At 40.1% G+C, this 17,106-nt stretch overlaps 1 protein-coding gene across 1 annotated transcript in view; it reads right to left on the bottom strand.

Annotated features, from left to right (window-relative positions):
• Positions 1-17,106, bottom strand: part of rabgap1l (RAB GTPase activating protein 1-like) — a 190,718-nt gene that overhangs the window by 137,162 nt on the left and 36,450 nt on the right. Inside the window, exons 12-13 of the mRNA XM_059340861.1 lie at positions 16,154-16,247; positions 13,324-13,474 (exon numbers count right to left, since the gene is read on the bottom strand). Coding sequence (XP_059196844.1) covers positions 13,324-13,474; positions 16,154-16,247 — 245 coding nt within the window. The remainder of the gene's footprint in view (positions 1-13,323; positions 13,475-16,153; positions 16,248-17,106) is intronic.

The raw sequence follows: 17,106 nt of genomic DNA, 5'->3' as shown, positions 1-17,106 counted from the left end.
CGCCATAAAACACGAGATTGTTATAACTTCTCCATTCTTTGTCCCATCGTGTCCAAACTTCTCATGCTTCATCAGAGTCCAGCCCTTAACACTTCTACATAACAATATTTCATAAAGCCCCGCCCCTTATGCTTTATCCACGCCCCCTTTCATAAAATAGCCACGTTGCATACTTTACAAAACTCCTCCTACAGATTTCACCCAATTTACTTCAAACTTGGTCAGTACCATCACAAGGCCTTTGGAATCAAAAGTTGTATAAATCTTTACCGACCGTCACACTATGTGGGCGTGGCATGGCGGCAAAATATGGCGTCTCGCCATCTAACACCAGACTGCATAACTTGACCATACATTGTCCAATCCGTCCCAAATTTCACACACGTGATAAGGGTCCAGCCTGGGACACACCCACAGGTCAATAGTGACACACAGTCATAGCGCCCCCTGCTGGCTACAGGAAGTAACATGTTTTACACCTACCACAAGCACAGTGGTAGGAGACACGCAATTTGGTACGCATAGGGACTGAGCCAACAGCACCGCATCTGATTTGCCCTCCCCTGACGGCGCCTCCCCCGACGGCTCCATTCTGCGAGGGCCCGTTCAGTACTGCGCGCAGTCCTAGTTATTATTCTTCTCCCAAATGAATTGCCTTTTTGGGGGCTTTATCATATTCAAAAACTCACCAAATTTGGAATATACATAAATCAGATTTGAAATTTACGTATTCTGGTATTCGCGGGAATGGACCTTGCAAAATGACTCACTAGCGCCCCCTTGAAATTTTCAAAACATCCTCACAATATAGGTTTTTTTCACGTAGACACACAAAATTTGGTACATACGTGTATCATGGGAAGACGCACCAAAAAGCCTCAAGAACCCATACTCGAAAACGTACAGGAAGACGGCCATCTTGGATTGAGTATCGCACTTGTCATCGTTTTTGGCCATTTCCAGGTCGCATACTTTAACGAACTCCTCCTACAGATTTTATCCAATTGACTTCAAACTTGGTCAGTACCATCACAAGGCCTTTGGGATCAAAAGTTGTATAAATCTTTACCGTCGGTCACACTATGTGGGCGTGGCATGGCGGCAAAATATGGCGTCTCGCCATAAAACACGAGATTGTTATAACTTCTCCATTCTTTGTCCCATCTGGTCCAAACTTCTCATGCTTCATCAGAGTCCAGCCCTTAACACTTCTACATAACAATATTTCATAAAGCCCCGCCCCTTATGCTTTATCCACGCCCCCTTTCATAATATGACCACGTTGCATACTTTACATAACTCCTCAGACAGATTTCACCCCATGGACTTAAAACTTGGTCAGTACCATCACAAGGCCTTAGGGATCAAACGTTGTATAAATCTTTACCGACGGTCACACTATGTGGGCGTGGCATGGCGGCAAAATATGGCGTCTCGCCATAACACACGAGACTGTATAACTTGACCATACATTGTCCAATCTGTCCCAAATTTCACACACGTGATTAGAGTCCAGCCCTGAACACACCCACATGTCAATATTGATACACTGTCATAGCGCCCCCTGCTGGCAACAGGAAGTAACTTGTTTTACACCTACCACAAGCACAGTGGTAGGAGACACGCAATTTGGTACGCATAGGGACTGAGCCAACAGCGCCGTGTCCGACGTGCCCTCCCCTGACGGCGCCTCCCCCGACGGCTCCACTTTGCGAGGGCCCGTTCAGTACTGCGCGCAGTCCTAGTTATTATTCTTCTTCCCAAATGATCGCATATTTCACTGCCTGAACATACCCCAAAACTCATGAAACTTTAAATATAAGTCACACATGGTGAAAAATTTTATAATCTATTGTCATCCTGAATTTCCACCACTAGGTGGCGCTATAATAAAGGAAAGTGCGTTTAGGCTAATAACTTCCACATACTTTATCGCACATTCAAAAAGCTTATATCCACGCGTTCACTGAGTTGTGCTGAATCTCGTGATATAGGCCACTCCCATTTTCGCCTACCGTTTTTTTTTCGCAAATTCGCGAAATGTCGCAAACCTACTTTTTCGAACTCCTCCTAGGCAATTTCATCGTTTTGCACCAAACTTTGCACACAGCATCTATGGACCCTCATGACAAAAAGTTATTAAAAGAATTTTGATTACCCAAAGAATACTCAAGTTATTTAATAACAACTTCCTGCAGGTGGCGCTATTTTCAACACAAAACACAAAGTGTTGCATATCTCCACATTGGTGTGTCTGAATGACATGAAACTCAGGTTACTACTTCCCCATGAGCCCCTGAGGCTCTGTGCAAAATTTTGCGTGATGACCACTAGGTGGCGCTCTTTAAATTGAAGTATTTTATATCTCCACATCGGTTCGTCGGATTAACACCAAACTTGGTATACTTATTGTCAAAGCCCTCCTGAGGATAACCCTTGAAGATTTTATTGATCGGCCCCTAGGTGGCGCTCTGGCGGCAGTTTAATTTAATAAGTTCCACTGTGCCCAGACCACAAGACTTAAGGCAATGAAATTCATAGGGGTGGTATAGACTGGCCCCTGTAACGCACAAACCCCGACGGCTGCATGCCCCGACACGCGTGTACTGCGAGGGCCCGTTCAGTACTGCGCGCAGTCCTAGTTTTTTTTATTCTTCTTCCCAAATGATCGCATTTTTCACTGCCTGAACATACTCCAAAACTCATGAAACTTTAAATATAAGTCACACATGGTGAAAAATTTTATAATCTGTTGTCATCCTGAATTTCCACCACTAGGTGGCGCTATAATAAAGGAAAACGCATTTAGGCTAATAACTCCCACATACTTTATCGCACATTCAAAAATCTGATATCCACGCGTTCACTGAGTTTTGCTGAATCTCGTGATATAGGCCACTCCAATTTTCGCCTGGAGTTTTTTTTTCGCAAATTCGCGAAATGTCGCAAACCTACTTTTTCAAACTCCTCCTAGGCAATTTCATCGTTTTGCACCAAACTTTGCACACAGCATCTATGGACCCTCACGACAAGAAGTTATTAAAAGAATTTTGATTACCCAAAGAATACTCAAGTTATTAAGTAACAACTTCCTGCAGGTGGCGCTATTTTCAACACAAAACACAAAGTGTTGCATATCTCCACATTGGTGTGTCTGAATGACATGAAACTCAGGTTACTACTTCCCCATGAGCCCCTGAGGCTCTGTGCAAAATTTTGGGCGATGACCACTAGGTGGCGCTCTTTAAATTGAAGTATTTTATATCTCCAAATCGGTTGGTAGGATTAACACCAAACTTGCTATAGTCATTGTCAATGCCCTCGTGAGGATAACCCTTGAAGGTTTTATTGATCGGCCCCTAGGTGGCGCTCTGGCGGCAGTTTAATTTAATAAGTGCCACTGTGCCCAGACCATAAGACTTAAGGCAATGAAATTCATAGGGGTGCTATAGACTGGCCCCTGTAACGCAAAAACCCCGACGGCAGCATGCCCGACACGCGTGTCCTGCGAGGGCCCGTTCAGTACTGCGCGCAGTCCTAGTTAATTATATAACCCTAATCTCCCCTACTGCTATATGGTGAATCTCCACATGATTTTCTAAAACTATGAATTTCTCCCATGTTACAAGGGAGTCAAAGTACTTTAAACACTCCACCTCCATGACTTCATGTTGGGCTGGTCTTACTGAAAACTGAAATTCCCCCCAGAACAGTTTTGACTAGTTTACTGGTGTCTGGAAATCTCTCAAGCCCTCCGGCTCTTTGCACTTGCAGTTCTCGTTTCTGATCCTGGTTTTTCAGGGGATTTCCAGAGTTTATTTAACTTTTAATCACCTTCATTTTTTCGAATAACAGAATTTGCACATTACATGCAGAGCACTACAACTACTGCAACTCCATAAAACACGTACTTTTCATAAGATACACACACTATCCAGCATATACACATTGAACATTGATATTCGCTGGAAACTATTCGATTATTGGAAAATTGTAGCACGTAGCGATATTGTATTGCACTTTGAAATTCCGAAAGATAGGTAGGATGCACACTATCTTTTATAGATAGATTCCTCACTTTGTCTGTGATAATTATGTAATTTCTATATTAGTGATGTTTAATACTCAAGCATATTTGTGATACAGTATTATAATATAATGAAAGTTTAATGTCTTAATACAACAGTCGACCTTTGACCTTTTTGATATAAAAGGTCATCATTTTATCCTATTAGCCATTTGTATTCATTTTTGAGTTATGGCTGAAATCACCAAACTCACAGTGACCTTTGACCACCAAAATGTAATCAGTTCATCCTTGAGTCCAAATGTGAAGAAATTCCTTCAAAGTGTTCGCCAGCACAGAGGCATAAAAAGCAGCATGTTATGATTATTGTTTTAGAAAGTAATGGTTGTGCAGGGACATTCTGTTATTGTTTAATATAACGGAGAAGATGTTTGAAGCAGACGGTGTGAAGGGAAAATGCCAAGTGTAAAGATAAGAGCTAGCTCACAGCATATTGAAAACAAAGTAACAGCTATTATCATATTTCACATGACATCAGTTTATGTTGAACACCCTTAACAGAAATAATATCTATATCAATATACCATATTCACCTCAAGCACAACGTTCCCATGCATACTGTGTACACTGGGGTTGCTGCAGTTAAATGGAAAAGAGGAGCTAAAGGTCAAAGACAGACAGGTTGTTTACTGAAATCACCATCTACCATCTACATCTAACCTCGCACCACATGACCATACCGCACCGCTGAAGATGAGATACTTTTATTCATTATTCTCTAGTACTTATTGTCCTTGCACCACTTAGGTCAGTTCTCAGAAACCTTTAATGCTAAGTCTGTTAGTGGCCTATTGTCCAGGAAGCTTGGGCGGTACTATAATATACCAGGGTATTAGAAATCCAGTGTTATTAAGTATATAAGATATATTTCAGAAAATACAGACGCTGCCCTTTCAGTCTGTGTATTAAACTGAGTTTTTGTATATTTTGATGTACAGTGCAAAGCACGAGCCACCAGAGGTCAGTCTCTGTAGGTGTAACAGGCAGTTAAGCCGAGAAACATGGCGATTTACAGGACTATTTAGAAAGTTAAATGCTTCTGCCCCCATTTGGGAATATTTTGGGTTTTGTCCTGAAGATAAAGGTGAGCACCAAACTATTTTTGGGGGGGAATTTTTGTCATTTGATTTTGAAAAATTATTGGACTTCCTTCAGAAGAATGAGAGAGAGCCGCTGTTCTGATTTAATGAAGTTCCTTTACTTCAGTGGAAGAAAGAAACTCTTATTCAGAAGGTATATATGCTTCGAATTATTTTTCTTAATAAGGAAAATAGGTGCAAGAATATTTCCTCTCGACGAAAGATTGTGAAACCTAGAAAAGTCTTTGCTGCTTCAATGCAACACCAGGCTTGAACAATGGCAGCAGCACCATATACCGTACATCTCAGGAGGAAATAACGGTAGGAAAAACAGATACCAGCCGAGCTTACTGTCCAGTATAATGCATCTGTCACTACTGTATGTTTAGGGGCTAGCGATACTATGTTTGTGATTATGCTAAATGGCTCTTCTAAAAATTAATCTGAGATAAGATTCTTGTATATTTATTGAATTGGAAGTCATAAGCTCACGCAACTCTACAGTGAGGTAGCGGAAGAAGCAAAACATTACTCTAGCTGTGAGGGAACAGTTGATATGAGATACAGAAGTGTTGTGACCAGAGAAGGAACTGTAGGCTGGATTTCCTTAATCCAAGCCGTCATATCAGTGTCAGCACGGCTAGGAGGACACAGACACACACACGGACACACACGGACACACGCCGTTTTTGAGGTATAGATTTTCCTGAAGCTGTGGAAGACAGCCAGTGTGTCCTTTTGTGGTGCCTACTGGGCTCCTGCTGTGGATATGTGAATGGGAGCTGGAGGGTTGCATTATGGAGACACACGCAGAGCCAGGATGGGAGGGGTGCTGTGAATAGACCTATATTGTAATGAGGGGAGAATGAAAGTGGTGTTACTTGGCTGTCCTGTGGCCGTGCAGTGCAGCTGGTCCCTACAGATACTATGAAACGAGATGGGCTGGTGGGGGAGTATGTGTGTGCATGTCTCAGAGCCTGTGATTGACAAGACTTCAGACCCTCAAGGGGAATTTTTTTTTCATCCATGAATGATGGGAGACCTCAAACTAGAGGCAGGGCACACATCTAAGCCAGAGGAATTATGTTTATGTATGTGCATGATGTGCTTCTGTGCGTGCATGCATACTGTACTTGCAGCTACAGGAAGAGTAAAATCTTGTGTCTCCACATCACATCAACATCACCAAAGTCGAATGTTTGTCCTTCAATAGCTTCATGCATATCAAATTGTCTGTTTAATTTTTCCCTTATTTATTTTTTATACTTTTGAAGATTTAGATTTTTAGTTATAGTTATTTAAAATTAAAAAATAAAACAATTATTCTTTTTTATCAGCAGTTTTTTATTTTAAATAAAGTATTTTTCATTTCATATTTATTATACCTATAACTATATCTGTCTTTTTAAAGAGGTATTTAACTGTGTACATTTACCTGTCCAGAAATTAAACTGCTGCTCTATTTTCACACAAAAAATGTATAGGGATTTGCATATCAATGTATATACAGCACATGTGCACCGACAGTGAAAATCGATGTAAACAACAAAAGGTAATCCTATGTACCAGAAAAGAAACAATATAACTCCTTTCTTGTTAATTATTAAGAATAATACATGGTCTTGTGTGCTTTCATCAGTTAAGACAATATCATGTTCACTAACTATAAGTACTGCGAGTAACGAAATGTTTTGCGATCTCAAACTCAACTCCAAACACCTCCTCAGCTCACTAGGCAATAGTGACTGCAGCAGAAAGCTGAAAAGTACAAGGTGAAATCTGGGAGTGTGTATTCATAAGTAGCTGGCCACCTACCCTGTTTCCAATTATGCAAATATCAAGTACTTAATGAACTAAGACAGAAGTTAAGAGACAAAGACGAAAGGAGCGACAGAATTGTCATGGAGACAACTTCAAGGAGAGAGAAGTCCATAGACCCTCGCAGTTACCATGGCAGCCTATCTTATGTACATTGTACTCCATGTATCTGTATGTGGGTTATCAGGCGTGGGTGTACTATTATTCTAGCCGGGCTGCATGGCTGATGCTACCTTTGATTGCACACCGACGTTAAATGTCATCACTAAGCTGCCGCCTGGCCTCGATTTGATTCAGTATCAAAATGAAAAGCACCTCACCGCCCTGGTCTAATTTGCTCTTCGTCATTACGTGCTTTGTAAGGAATCAAACTTAGCTTGTTACAGTCACGGGAGGAGAAAAGGACAGATGCATAAAATGTTTATGCTGAAAAAAAGTTAAAGCTTGAGTGCAGGATTTTGTACCTCCAGTACATTCAATCCTTTGCCAAATAGGTTCATACAATGCTGAGTAAGCCACCAGTGATTTCTCTCTGTATTTTGCATTACACTGGAGTTGTTGTGGTGTCTGTTGTCAACCAGCCAGTGCTACAATTTTTTATTACTTATTTGAGTGGGAAGATTTGAAAAGAGCGCTCCTGAGAGAGAGGCAAGTTCACCTGCAGCCACATGTTACAAGTAAGCGTGGACAATATTTGAGTCATTAATCTCACTGCCAGAGGAGGCAGACAAAAGTTCTGCACTATAGGTTTAACCCTTTTAAATGTTACTTTACATTTATTTCTATAGCTCTAAAGATAATTTCTCTATTAAATGTAATCATACTGGGGTCAAAATGTGTACGTGTAAGTAGTAAGATCAAGCGAGGCAGCACACCTTGGGCTTGTTCGGCTCTAGGGAGACGAAAAGGTTGTTCAAATATCACCAGCATCCCCTCCAACCCTGACCCCGAACACAGTACTGAGCCAGCTGAGAGAGAAGTTATTTGTGAATGTCTCAGATGCCCTAAGGGCATGGTGTGTGTGTGACGGAGTGTGTATTTGTGACTCAGTGTGTGATGACTGTAAATGAGAGCAGTACAACACTGAACATGACACTGGCGTTCTATGATATCAAGCTAGCAGGCCACGGGCCACATGCTGCTAAATGCTCAGTGGGTTAGTCCAACCCAATGGTTCTCACCTTGATAGCCGACTCCTCAAGAGGTGACAAGATCACTTCGGAGTCTCGCAACATGATTTATGAGTCGTTATCAACTTCACAAATAAAAGGAATAAAGATTTTGCAAAACGTGAGATCTCCATGTTTGTTTTTTGTTTTTTTTTACAATAAAACAGGTTTAGGTGCTACATAAATACAGGGAAAGTATCAAAATGCTCAATTCATGAAGAAATGCACACAGCCCGTATCCAGAAACTGCCTTTAAACAAGCCGTCAGGACTTCCTGAAGGTTGTGATGTCACATCGATACTACATGAGGGTGACCCGAAAAAACTTACCAATTAGAGCAGCCTGTACTTTTTCAGGAGAGATAGACAGGAACTAAAACTGAGTGTTTCAAACAGAAGGTACATACAGGTATATTCAGATAAACAGGGGAGTGTCTGATCATAAAAGCATAAAGATGTTCAAAATGTCTCAAAATGATTGTTCAATACAAAATGTGAACCCAAAAGCATTAAAGGGCATTAAATAAACTACTGTACACTGGAAATCCTTTTTGCACATTATGAGTTTCACCATGTCAAATTATTCTTATTATTCTAAATCTAATCTAGTCTAAAGTCAGTGGTAAACTATGATTTGGGTGCAAAATGACTAAAAGTAGCAGTCTATGTAAATGAGAGTAGCCAGGTACCAGAATAAACTAGTGTACTCTGATAACGAATCATTATTACCGCTGTGAGACGATGGGGGAGGTCTGTGTTCACATCTGTGTGTCTATAATGACTGTAAATGTGTAGATAAATATGACACATCTTCGTGTTCAGGCAACACACACACACTATGAGGGGTATGTTATGTCAGCACACTATACTAAAACGCGCGTACAGCACCTATGCGATGACATCAAACCTCTAACGTGCGCGTGTAAATTCCATTCACTTTCAATGGACAGATGAGCGTCACGTAGGCATCACGCAGACGCTGCATGCGCGTTGTTGTGCATACGCCTACGTGACGGCTGCGTGACGGGTGAACTACGCCTCAAATACCTGACATGAAGATCCGTGTGACTGTTAAGTACAATTCTACATGATCGTACAGACACACGCTGTGTAGTGTGTGTGGAAATCATATAGCGATGGGTCATTCGTGCCACGAGCGAACGTAGCGGACGCCTGTGTGCACGCTCGTCTCAATGTACAAATAACTATTTACTTTATGATGACACATTTTGAGTTTAATAGCCTCTTCGCTTCACAATTAAAGCAATCCATGTATCACCAAGAGAGACCGATGACACAATTTAGCTATTTCAAGTCTACACGTGCACACGTTAAGGCGTCTGAAGCGTTGGCTTTAGGACAATAACACACACGCGTTAACGCCTGTAACGCGTGTACGCCTATAACAGATCAGCTGTTACACAGAGTCTCAGCTTCATACCGGACGTTTATAAGAAAGGTTTACCTGCCTGCAGATGCCATAATCGCTGTCATCACTGAATATTAAGTAGCCATGCGGACCTATCTAATGAATATTCAGTAGCCATGTGGACAGCAGTCTCTTCACAATATGATTCTATCGGACCTTATATCTACACTGTTTAACCCAATTCGGCACTTATGCACAGTCCCATTATGTTTTACAGACATTTGTAGTTAGCTAATGAGGTAAAATATTTTGTTTAAGCTGCATTTTGCTGACTTTCACTCCTAAAACAGGCTAATTGAGTTTATCTGGTACGTACGAGATAGTCTTTCTCTTCATCTATGCTTTCTTAAAAACAATACCATATGAAGCTGAGACTCTGTGTAACATCTGATCTGTGTATAAATGCTGCAGAACATAGAAAATGGATAACTGTCAGGTCCTTATGATCCAGTGGACCTCGTGCGCAAATGCGCACAGCCTCTTCCTCAGTTTTGCCTATTCATCAGACTTTATCCTGGCACAGGCAGCGCGTTTAAGGCGTTTAAGTATAGTGTGCTGGCATAAAATACCACACGCACACGCACACGCACACACACACACACACACACACACACACTTAAACTGAGGAACAGCACAGGCATACATACACTCAGACTCACAACTCAAGATGATTAAAAGTAATACAAACGTTTGGCTGTTGCTTTGATTCGGTCTGATGATGCTCAGCATTTCTCAAGGACATGAAATGTCTTTATCTTTCCAGGCCTCAATATTCTCAAGCTGTCAAAATCATTTCACATGGTGTGACAGAAAATGAGATGTGGATCTAAATCATATTTTAAAATCACACATGTAGGACTTTTAAAGTGATTGTCTGAATGTGGCATATTTCAGGTAAAACTAAAAAGCTAAAGAAGCTTTTACAACCAAGATGGTGGGGGGGAAGCAATTTTGATCACAGTGCTAGGAGAATTAAACTTGCGGCCCACATTAACTTGCACGTATATTACTCTATGTAGAGTTTATCCTACTGAACTTCTTTTGAAAACGCTTTGTTTTTATTGGGGGAACGCTGCTGCACGTAGGCTTCTGCCAGGGCAGCGGTATGAGAGCAGCTTAAGATGTATTTCATAGAAAATGCTGCAATCATTCTTCTTCTTTCTATCTAAAGTATGTTTTTGCTTTGTCACTAATGTAGGTTTGCAACAGTAAATTCTATTGAAGATGAAGTGCACAGGATTTATTAAGGGATGAGGGTGAAATATAGAAGGCTGAAGGACATTTCGTTCAGGGTGTCTGATTGTTTCATTAAGAAAAAGCCTGACTTTTTAAGACAAAAGAAAGGGAGTATCTAAGAGGGAAGAAGGACTTTTTGGGCATAGACCCTGCAGGCTGTAGCTTAATCTTTTATTATAAAAATAATATATAATTAAATTAATGATCATATTATATTTTATTTTTATGAATCTACAACTCAAAAACATAATTAAAATCAGCTCATTCACCAAGTGCATTAAAAAAAATCTCAATCTGTTGATCTGTGATGTTGAGGACTAGAAACGGTTTAACACCAATTGATTGTGGACCACTAACATAACAACGATACACACACCCTTTCCAAAAGGACACCAGTCCAATTACATAAAATTCAATCAGCATTAACGTCATCACTGAGCCCAGACAATAGACATTAATAAGCTCCACATCGCCTGCACCATTGCTGTCATTTGCCTCTCTTCCCTCTTTCCCTCCCTCCTTCATCTTCCCTCAGTTCCATTCAGTTGGTGCAGCTATTAATAGCTCGGCCACCCGCCTATCAATACCATCACTACTCCAGCTAGACAGAGGATGTGGGTATGGCCCAGCCAGTGGAATGAGAATAAATGAGCTGGACTACAGAAGCTTGGCCTTATGTAAGAAGAGAAAAGGAGAGAGAGGAGGGCACATAAGACAACTAGATAATATAGGTAGGAGAAAGCAAGGACAGAGAGAGCGAGGTAGAGAATGGGACATAAGGAGCAAAAAAAAAAAACAGTCCCAATTTAAAAGATAAAGCTGGTGAGAGAAACTGAAAGATTGAAAAAGACAAGGAGAGAAATTTACACAGAAGGTGAAAGACAACTAAAAATATGTGACTCGGGAAAGAGAGAAATCTGCCAGCTCTCTTGACGTTTACACACATTCCTTCTCTCCAATTCTCCCTCAGTGACTACAACCTCATATTTATGGGTCCACATTCCTCCCTCTCTCCATTTTTCTTCTTTCCATCTACAACCCCCTCTCTCCCTCTCGGCTTATTGATCGAGGCAGGTAGTTTCACCCTCCTCTGTGCAGCAAAAAGAAAGACTATTGCATTATCCATAAAAGCAAAGACCTCTGTCTGCTTTGCTTGTTTATATCACGTCTTTCTCGTGCTGCTTTCAGGTCCAGTGGGGCTTTGTGACTCTACTCGTTTACAAATCTCTTACATTGAAAATCTTACATTGGGTCAAAGCACACAAATCAGACCACAACTACTTCATCACTATTGGAAAGTTTAGTTTTACTATGATGGATAACTACATAAAAACACTGGCATAACAATGTCAGCTTTAGTTGAGAAACCCTAAAAGATAATACAGATGGCTTTAAGATGTAATTCATTTTTACTGTATTGCACAATGATGGAGTTTTATCTTTTCATAACCATACAATCCCTTTTGTAACCAACTCTGTAAGGCAAAATTACATACAGCTGTGTTCTAATGCAGTGCAACTCATAATTACCAGCAGTATCTTTATATGACTAATTCTCACTGTTGAATTTAACTGAGTTGTTTCTTTTGAAAATGTGTTACAACTGAAGTTCAGAAATGTTTAATAGCTACCCGATTCCAATTCAGTATTTATTTCAATGGAGAAACCATTATCTCGGACCACTGGCTATTGAAGCTTAACTTGAAACCTTTAACTTAAACAACAACCTCCTTAATACTAGTTGACAATAATATATATTTAGTCACTATTTGGATGAAATTCGTTCTGTTACTTTGTTGTAGCCTTGCTACAGAAAGAACACCCAACAGTTAAAAACTAAAGGTCCAAAAACTCAATTTGAATTCTTGCAGGCTCTCTGGGAGGCCAAAGGGCCGACAGGAGCTGCAATAGTCCTGAGACGGCACCACGTGCATTTAAATGTCAAAGTTAAATGAGAGTGTTCTCCGACAAGACGCACAGTTCAGAGGAACAGCTGGGCTGTCAATGGTGTTGGTCCTCTTAGACATTGTACGGTACCCACAGTAGGTATTTGAGTGCTTATTTTCATCAAAGAGACATGATATCATAAACTTATCATCATAAAAATAACCATGACCTGCACTAAAGCTGTGAGAACCATTCAATTAAGTTAAGTTGAAAAACAGCATCCACACACAAAAGAAAATATACTTTCTACAGTAAATGTTCATATCTCCATCGGTGAAAAAGTGACACTTTATGCAATAACAATCACAGTACCATCTAGAAGCTGTTTTCCATGTTTAACATCACAAGACATGGAGTCATTATCACAGTGCAGAACACACAACGACTTACATCAGGATATGATTTTTTTTTTTTTTTTTAAAGGGTTGGAAATATGTGAGTGTGATCAGTCTGCAAACATCCTGGGCGTTTTAGATCATATCATATATTTACGCAAAAATGCAAATTGTTATAAGCCATTGTCCCACCATGGTCTGTGTTTGTGTCTGTGTGTGTTTACCTTGGTGATGAGGATGCGGTAGTGCTCAAGCATATCGTGGTTGTCGTGGCAACCGGCCAGCAGCTGCCAGACTTCAGCTCTGAGAGGCTCAGGAATGCCACTGCGAACCAGCGAGGACAAACCCTTCGGACGAGTGGACAGGTTGCCATGCCTGATGCACAACACGCAGAGGGAATCCATTATTTTATAATCTTGTTAAATCCAACTCAGCCACTTTAAATATTAATGTAAAGTGCAGCTGGACAGATTGGATTTTTTTTTTCTGTGCAGGGACAGTATGAAGATCAATCCAGTCAATCAAAGTGCAGAATTATACGCCTGTCACACTGAAGTATTCATGTGACACTGATCAATACTACTTTATACTACTTATAACAAATAATTATTAATTACACTATAATTAGAAGAATGTGTTTCTTCCTCACTTCTTTGGGCAGGTGGGACTGACTGAAGATCCGGTTACCTATTCAAACTGGTAGACATGTTTACAATGGAAATTGCCCATTACAACCAGACAGCTGCTATGGTTCTCCTTCATTCCTAATAAAGCAGCTCAAGACTCACTGCCCCACTCAAACGCCCTGAAATTGTACGGGTGCTTCAACTGATTACATTAGGGCTAGATGGGAGAAGGAGCAATAACAAGGAACTGGTACAAGACTGAATCTCCTACCATAGAACAATGGCTAGGGATTGTAAGAGAAATATACGGTATGGAAAAAATGACCTACCAACTTCGACTGAAGGAAGATGTTTCTATTTCAAAGTGGAAAAAATGGGTGTTGTATGAAATAACGAAAGACATGTGAACTGTAAACTGTATGAATCTGATTTTGTAGAATATGGATACCCGCAGCCATGAATGTTGATACTGTTTTATTAATGTTAAGTGTTTTTTCTTTTGTTGTGTATGTCTCTTGTGTACATGAAAAAAAAAAACCTAATAAACATTACAGTTTAAAAAAAAAAAAAAAAAACGCCCTGAAATTAAACAATAACTTCAGTATTGACTACAGTAGTAAGTTATGTACAGACTGTTTGAATTTTACAGTATTAATCACGGACCTACCTCTCTCATTATGTTTTTACTTATTTTCTGCCATGTATATGATGTTGAATGCTCACAATAAACATGGCAAAAGTTTCAGAAAATGCAGTAAACAAATGTAAAAGTGATCCCTGTGAACAGCATGCAGTTTATGACCATCCTGAACACTGGGCTCAAGCTGACATCAGCTTGGGATGAATTTCTATATGTGGTCATCTGCCCCAAGCATGTTATGCAGTATTGACATTACATACACTGACTGTAGTAGTTTTTTGTCTAGAAGCTTTTATTGATACTTTTACAGTATAATTTGCTGTGACACTCTGGCATAGTCTAAGTGCTAAGACCACAGATATGGTAAATGTGGAATTGCTGAACAATCAGAGCAGACTTGGCTTTTTTCAGGAGGGGGCTTAAAGAAACAAGTAATACAGTAGAGTGTCTCAGACAGAAGGTGAGTCCAGCACAGACAGTATGAGAATAGTCAGTTTCATGTTTACATGGAAGCATGTAGACATGTTCGAGTAGAAACCTAAAATACAAGCCTGAAAGGAGCATCATATGTCCCCTTTAAATCATAATGGGTATGGTATTTAGTACAGTATTACTCTAACTACTATACTAACTACATTGCCAAGTACACGTCTGTAATATATTAGAGTAGAGTATTAACCGCAGTGCTGAGATCCCACATGAGGAAATATCTTGCTTTTTTGAAAACACGCTGTCAGCTCTTTTTAATGATGCTTGAAATCTCATCGTGATGCAGTTATTGAGGCCATATGAAAGCAATTTCCCGATAAACTACTTCACTTCATTGTGCTGATGCAACAGCAAGAAAACAGGCTGTGAAATCAAATGAAAAGCCAGAAACATCTTTCATCTCTCATGCAGTTAATCATCCCACACCTAAAGCTGCATGTATCAACGCCGGCTGCTATAAAAGCAAAAAGTATGAGGATAATGACAGTAGGTGTTACAGCAGAAAAATTAATGGATGTATCTGAAGGGAACGGTTTTCTATACGAAGAGGGATGATGAAACAATTAAAAGGACCCTGGTCCTGTGCTGTAGATGTCTGTATAAGGGGGGCCCTTGTTTACCTTTAGCATCAACGTGTCGTGTCACAGTGCTGACAAAGAGCTAAAATTCATGTTTGACATAATTAACTGAAGACCCCCATGGAACATTTACACTAGTAGCTTTTTAAGTTTCAATCTATTCTCCTTCTTTTAAATTGAGATAAATCTGCATCTGCTTCTTCCAATCAGGAACTTAACTTTTTGACAACTGTCCCAAAACAATTAAAATTGTCCTGGGGTAAATGCTGGCCACTTCAATAATAACATTTTATAAAAAAGGAAGGATTTAATTATAAATTAGCCCACATTTAATAAAAACATTAATAATATATGCATATTCATTGATTTATTCTTAGCACATGCCTTAAATAAAATGGGGTGTTTTTTGTTGTTGTTGTTGTTGTTGTTTTTTAAATACCCATTTACTTTGTGGGTTTGGTGTTTGTTTTTTACATGTATGTTGTTTTTGGCAATGTCTACCATCTGCCCCGCGACGGTCCCCAAAAAAAAAAATTGCCCCTGGGATGCCATTATATTATAAGCCTGGTTCTGATTCTGCATTGAATATATTTAATAATGTCTATTTTTATTTGAATGCTCTTTACAACAAAAGTTCTGTATTGTAAATGTCTGGTGAAAAGAGTTTAAGTACAGCTAAAAAACACTTCCCTCCAAATCTAAAATGAATTTAAACGCATACCATCTGGTGAGGAGTCCTCCCCAGGACTCCAGGATTTTCTCAGGACAGTCTTTGGAAACGTCTCCTGTCCCACTGGAGATTTCACTGTCGCTATCTGCAGGAAACACAAACACACCTGTATTAACATAGATTAACAGACATTTAGAGCATAAATGGATCATTCCTGAACTCTAGAAGATTTTCATTACCTTCAGCTGCTGCTCTATGGTGCACATGATCGTAATAAAGAATTTAACCTGTCACATGTACTTATGATGGATGTCTGTAGGTGAGGATTGCTCTCGTCAAGCCTTCCAAATAGGCACGTTTTCAACTTCTTACTCCACTAGAATTTAACAAATAACCTGTCCAAGATCAGTAAGTAACTTCCAGTACGAGAAAGTCCTCAACGTATGTAAAATACTTTCCCTGTGACAATCCCTTAATCAGCATTGTGTGAACTCATTTGCCAGGGGCTTGAACATAACGGACATTCATTTATGTGGAAGTCCCACACTCCAACTATAAGATTAAAGTGGCAGCGAGGTAAGAGACATTAGCCCATTGAAATGAGAAAAGCATCTACATCTCTCTATCTTTTTAATGTATGTATGTCAGGGAACTCTGAACTGTATAGCGCCTTTTAAATCCTGTTAATATTGATGCCACACAGTCGAATGGAGGAAGGAGTGCCTGTGCAGTGCCTACACTTTCCATTATTGCCGTTCCTCTGTCTGGTGGTTTGTGAGGCAGACAAGAGGCAATCAGCACAGCGAACAACTTGTGTTTGGATGCAGAAGCACTAATTGACCGTCTGGCCTGCTCTGCTGCAGGAGAGATGAACTGATCCCCGCACAGAGACCGCCCACTGGAGCATACACACAGAAATTCACACAGTACCCTAGCACATAGTACACAGCGAGAATACAGAGATGTGGAAATAAATACAATGGTGGCTATTCTCAGGGCATGGC

This window comes from Centropristis striata, chromosome 9, assembly GCF_030273125.1.
Source record: "Centropristis striata isolate RG_2023a ecotype Rhode Island chromosome 9, C.striata_1.0, whole genome shotgun sequence".
Lineage (NCBI taxonomy): Eukaryota > Metazoa > Chordata > Actinopteri > Perciformes > Serranidae > Centropristis > Centropristis striata.
The sequence above is the reverse complement of the archived record's forward strand: the minus strand, read 5'-3'. Positions and strand labels throughout refer to the sequence as shown.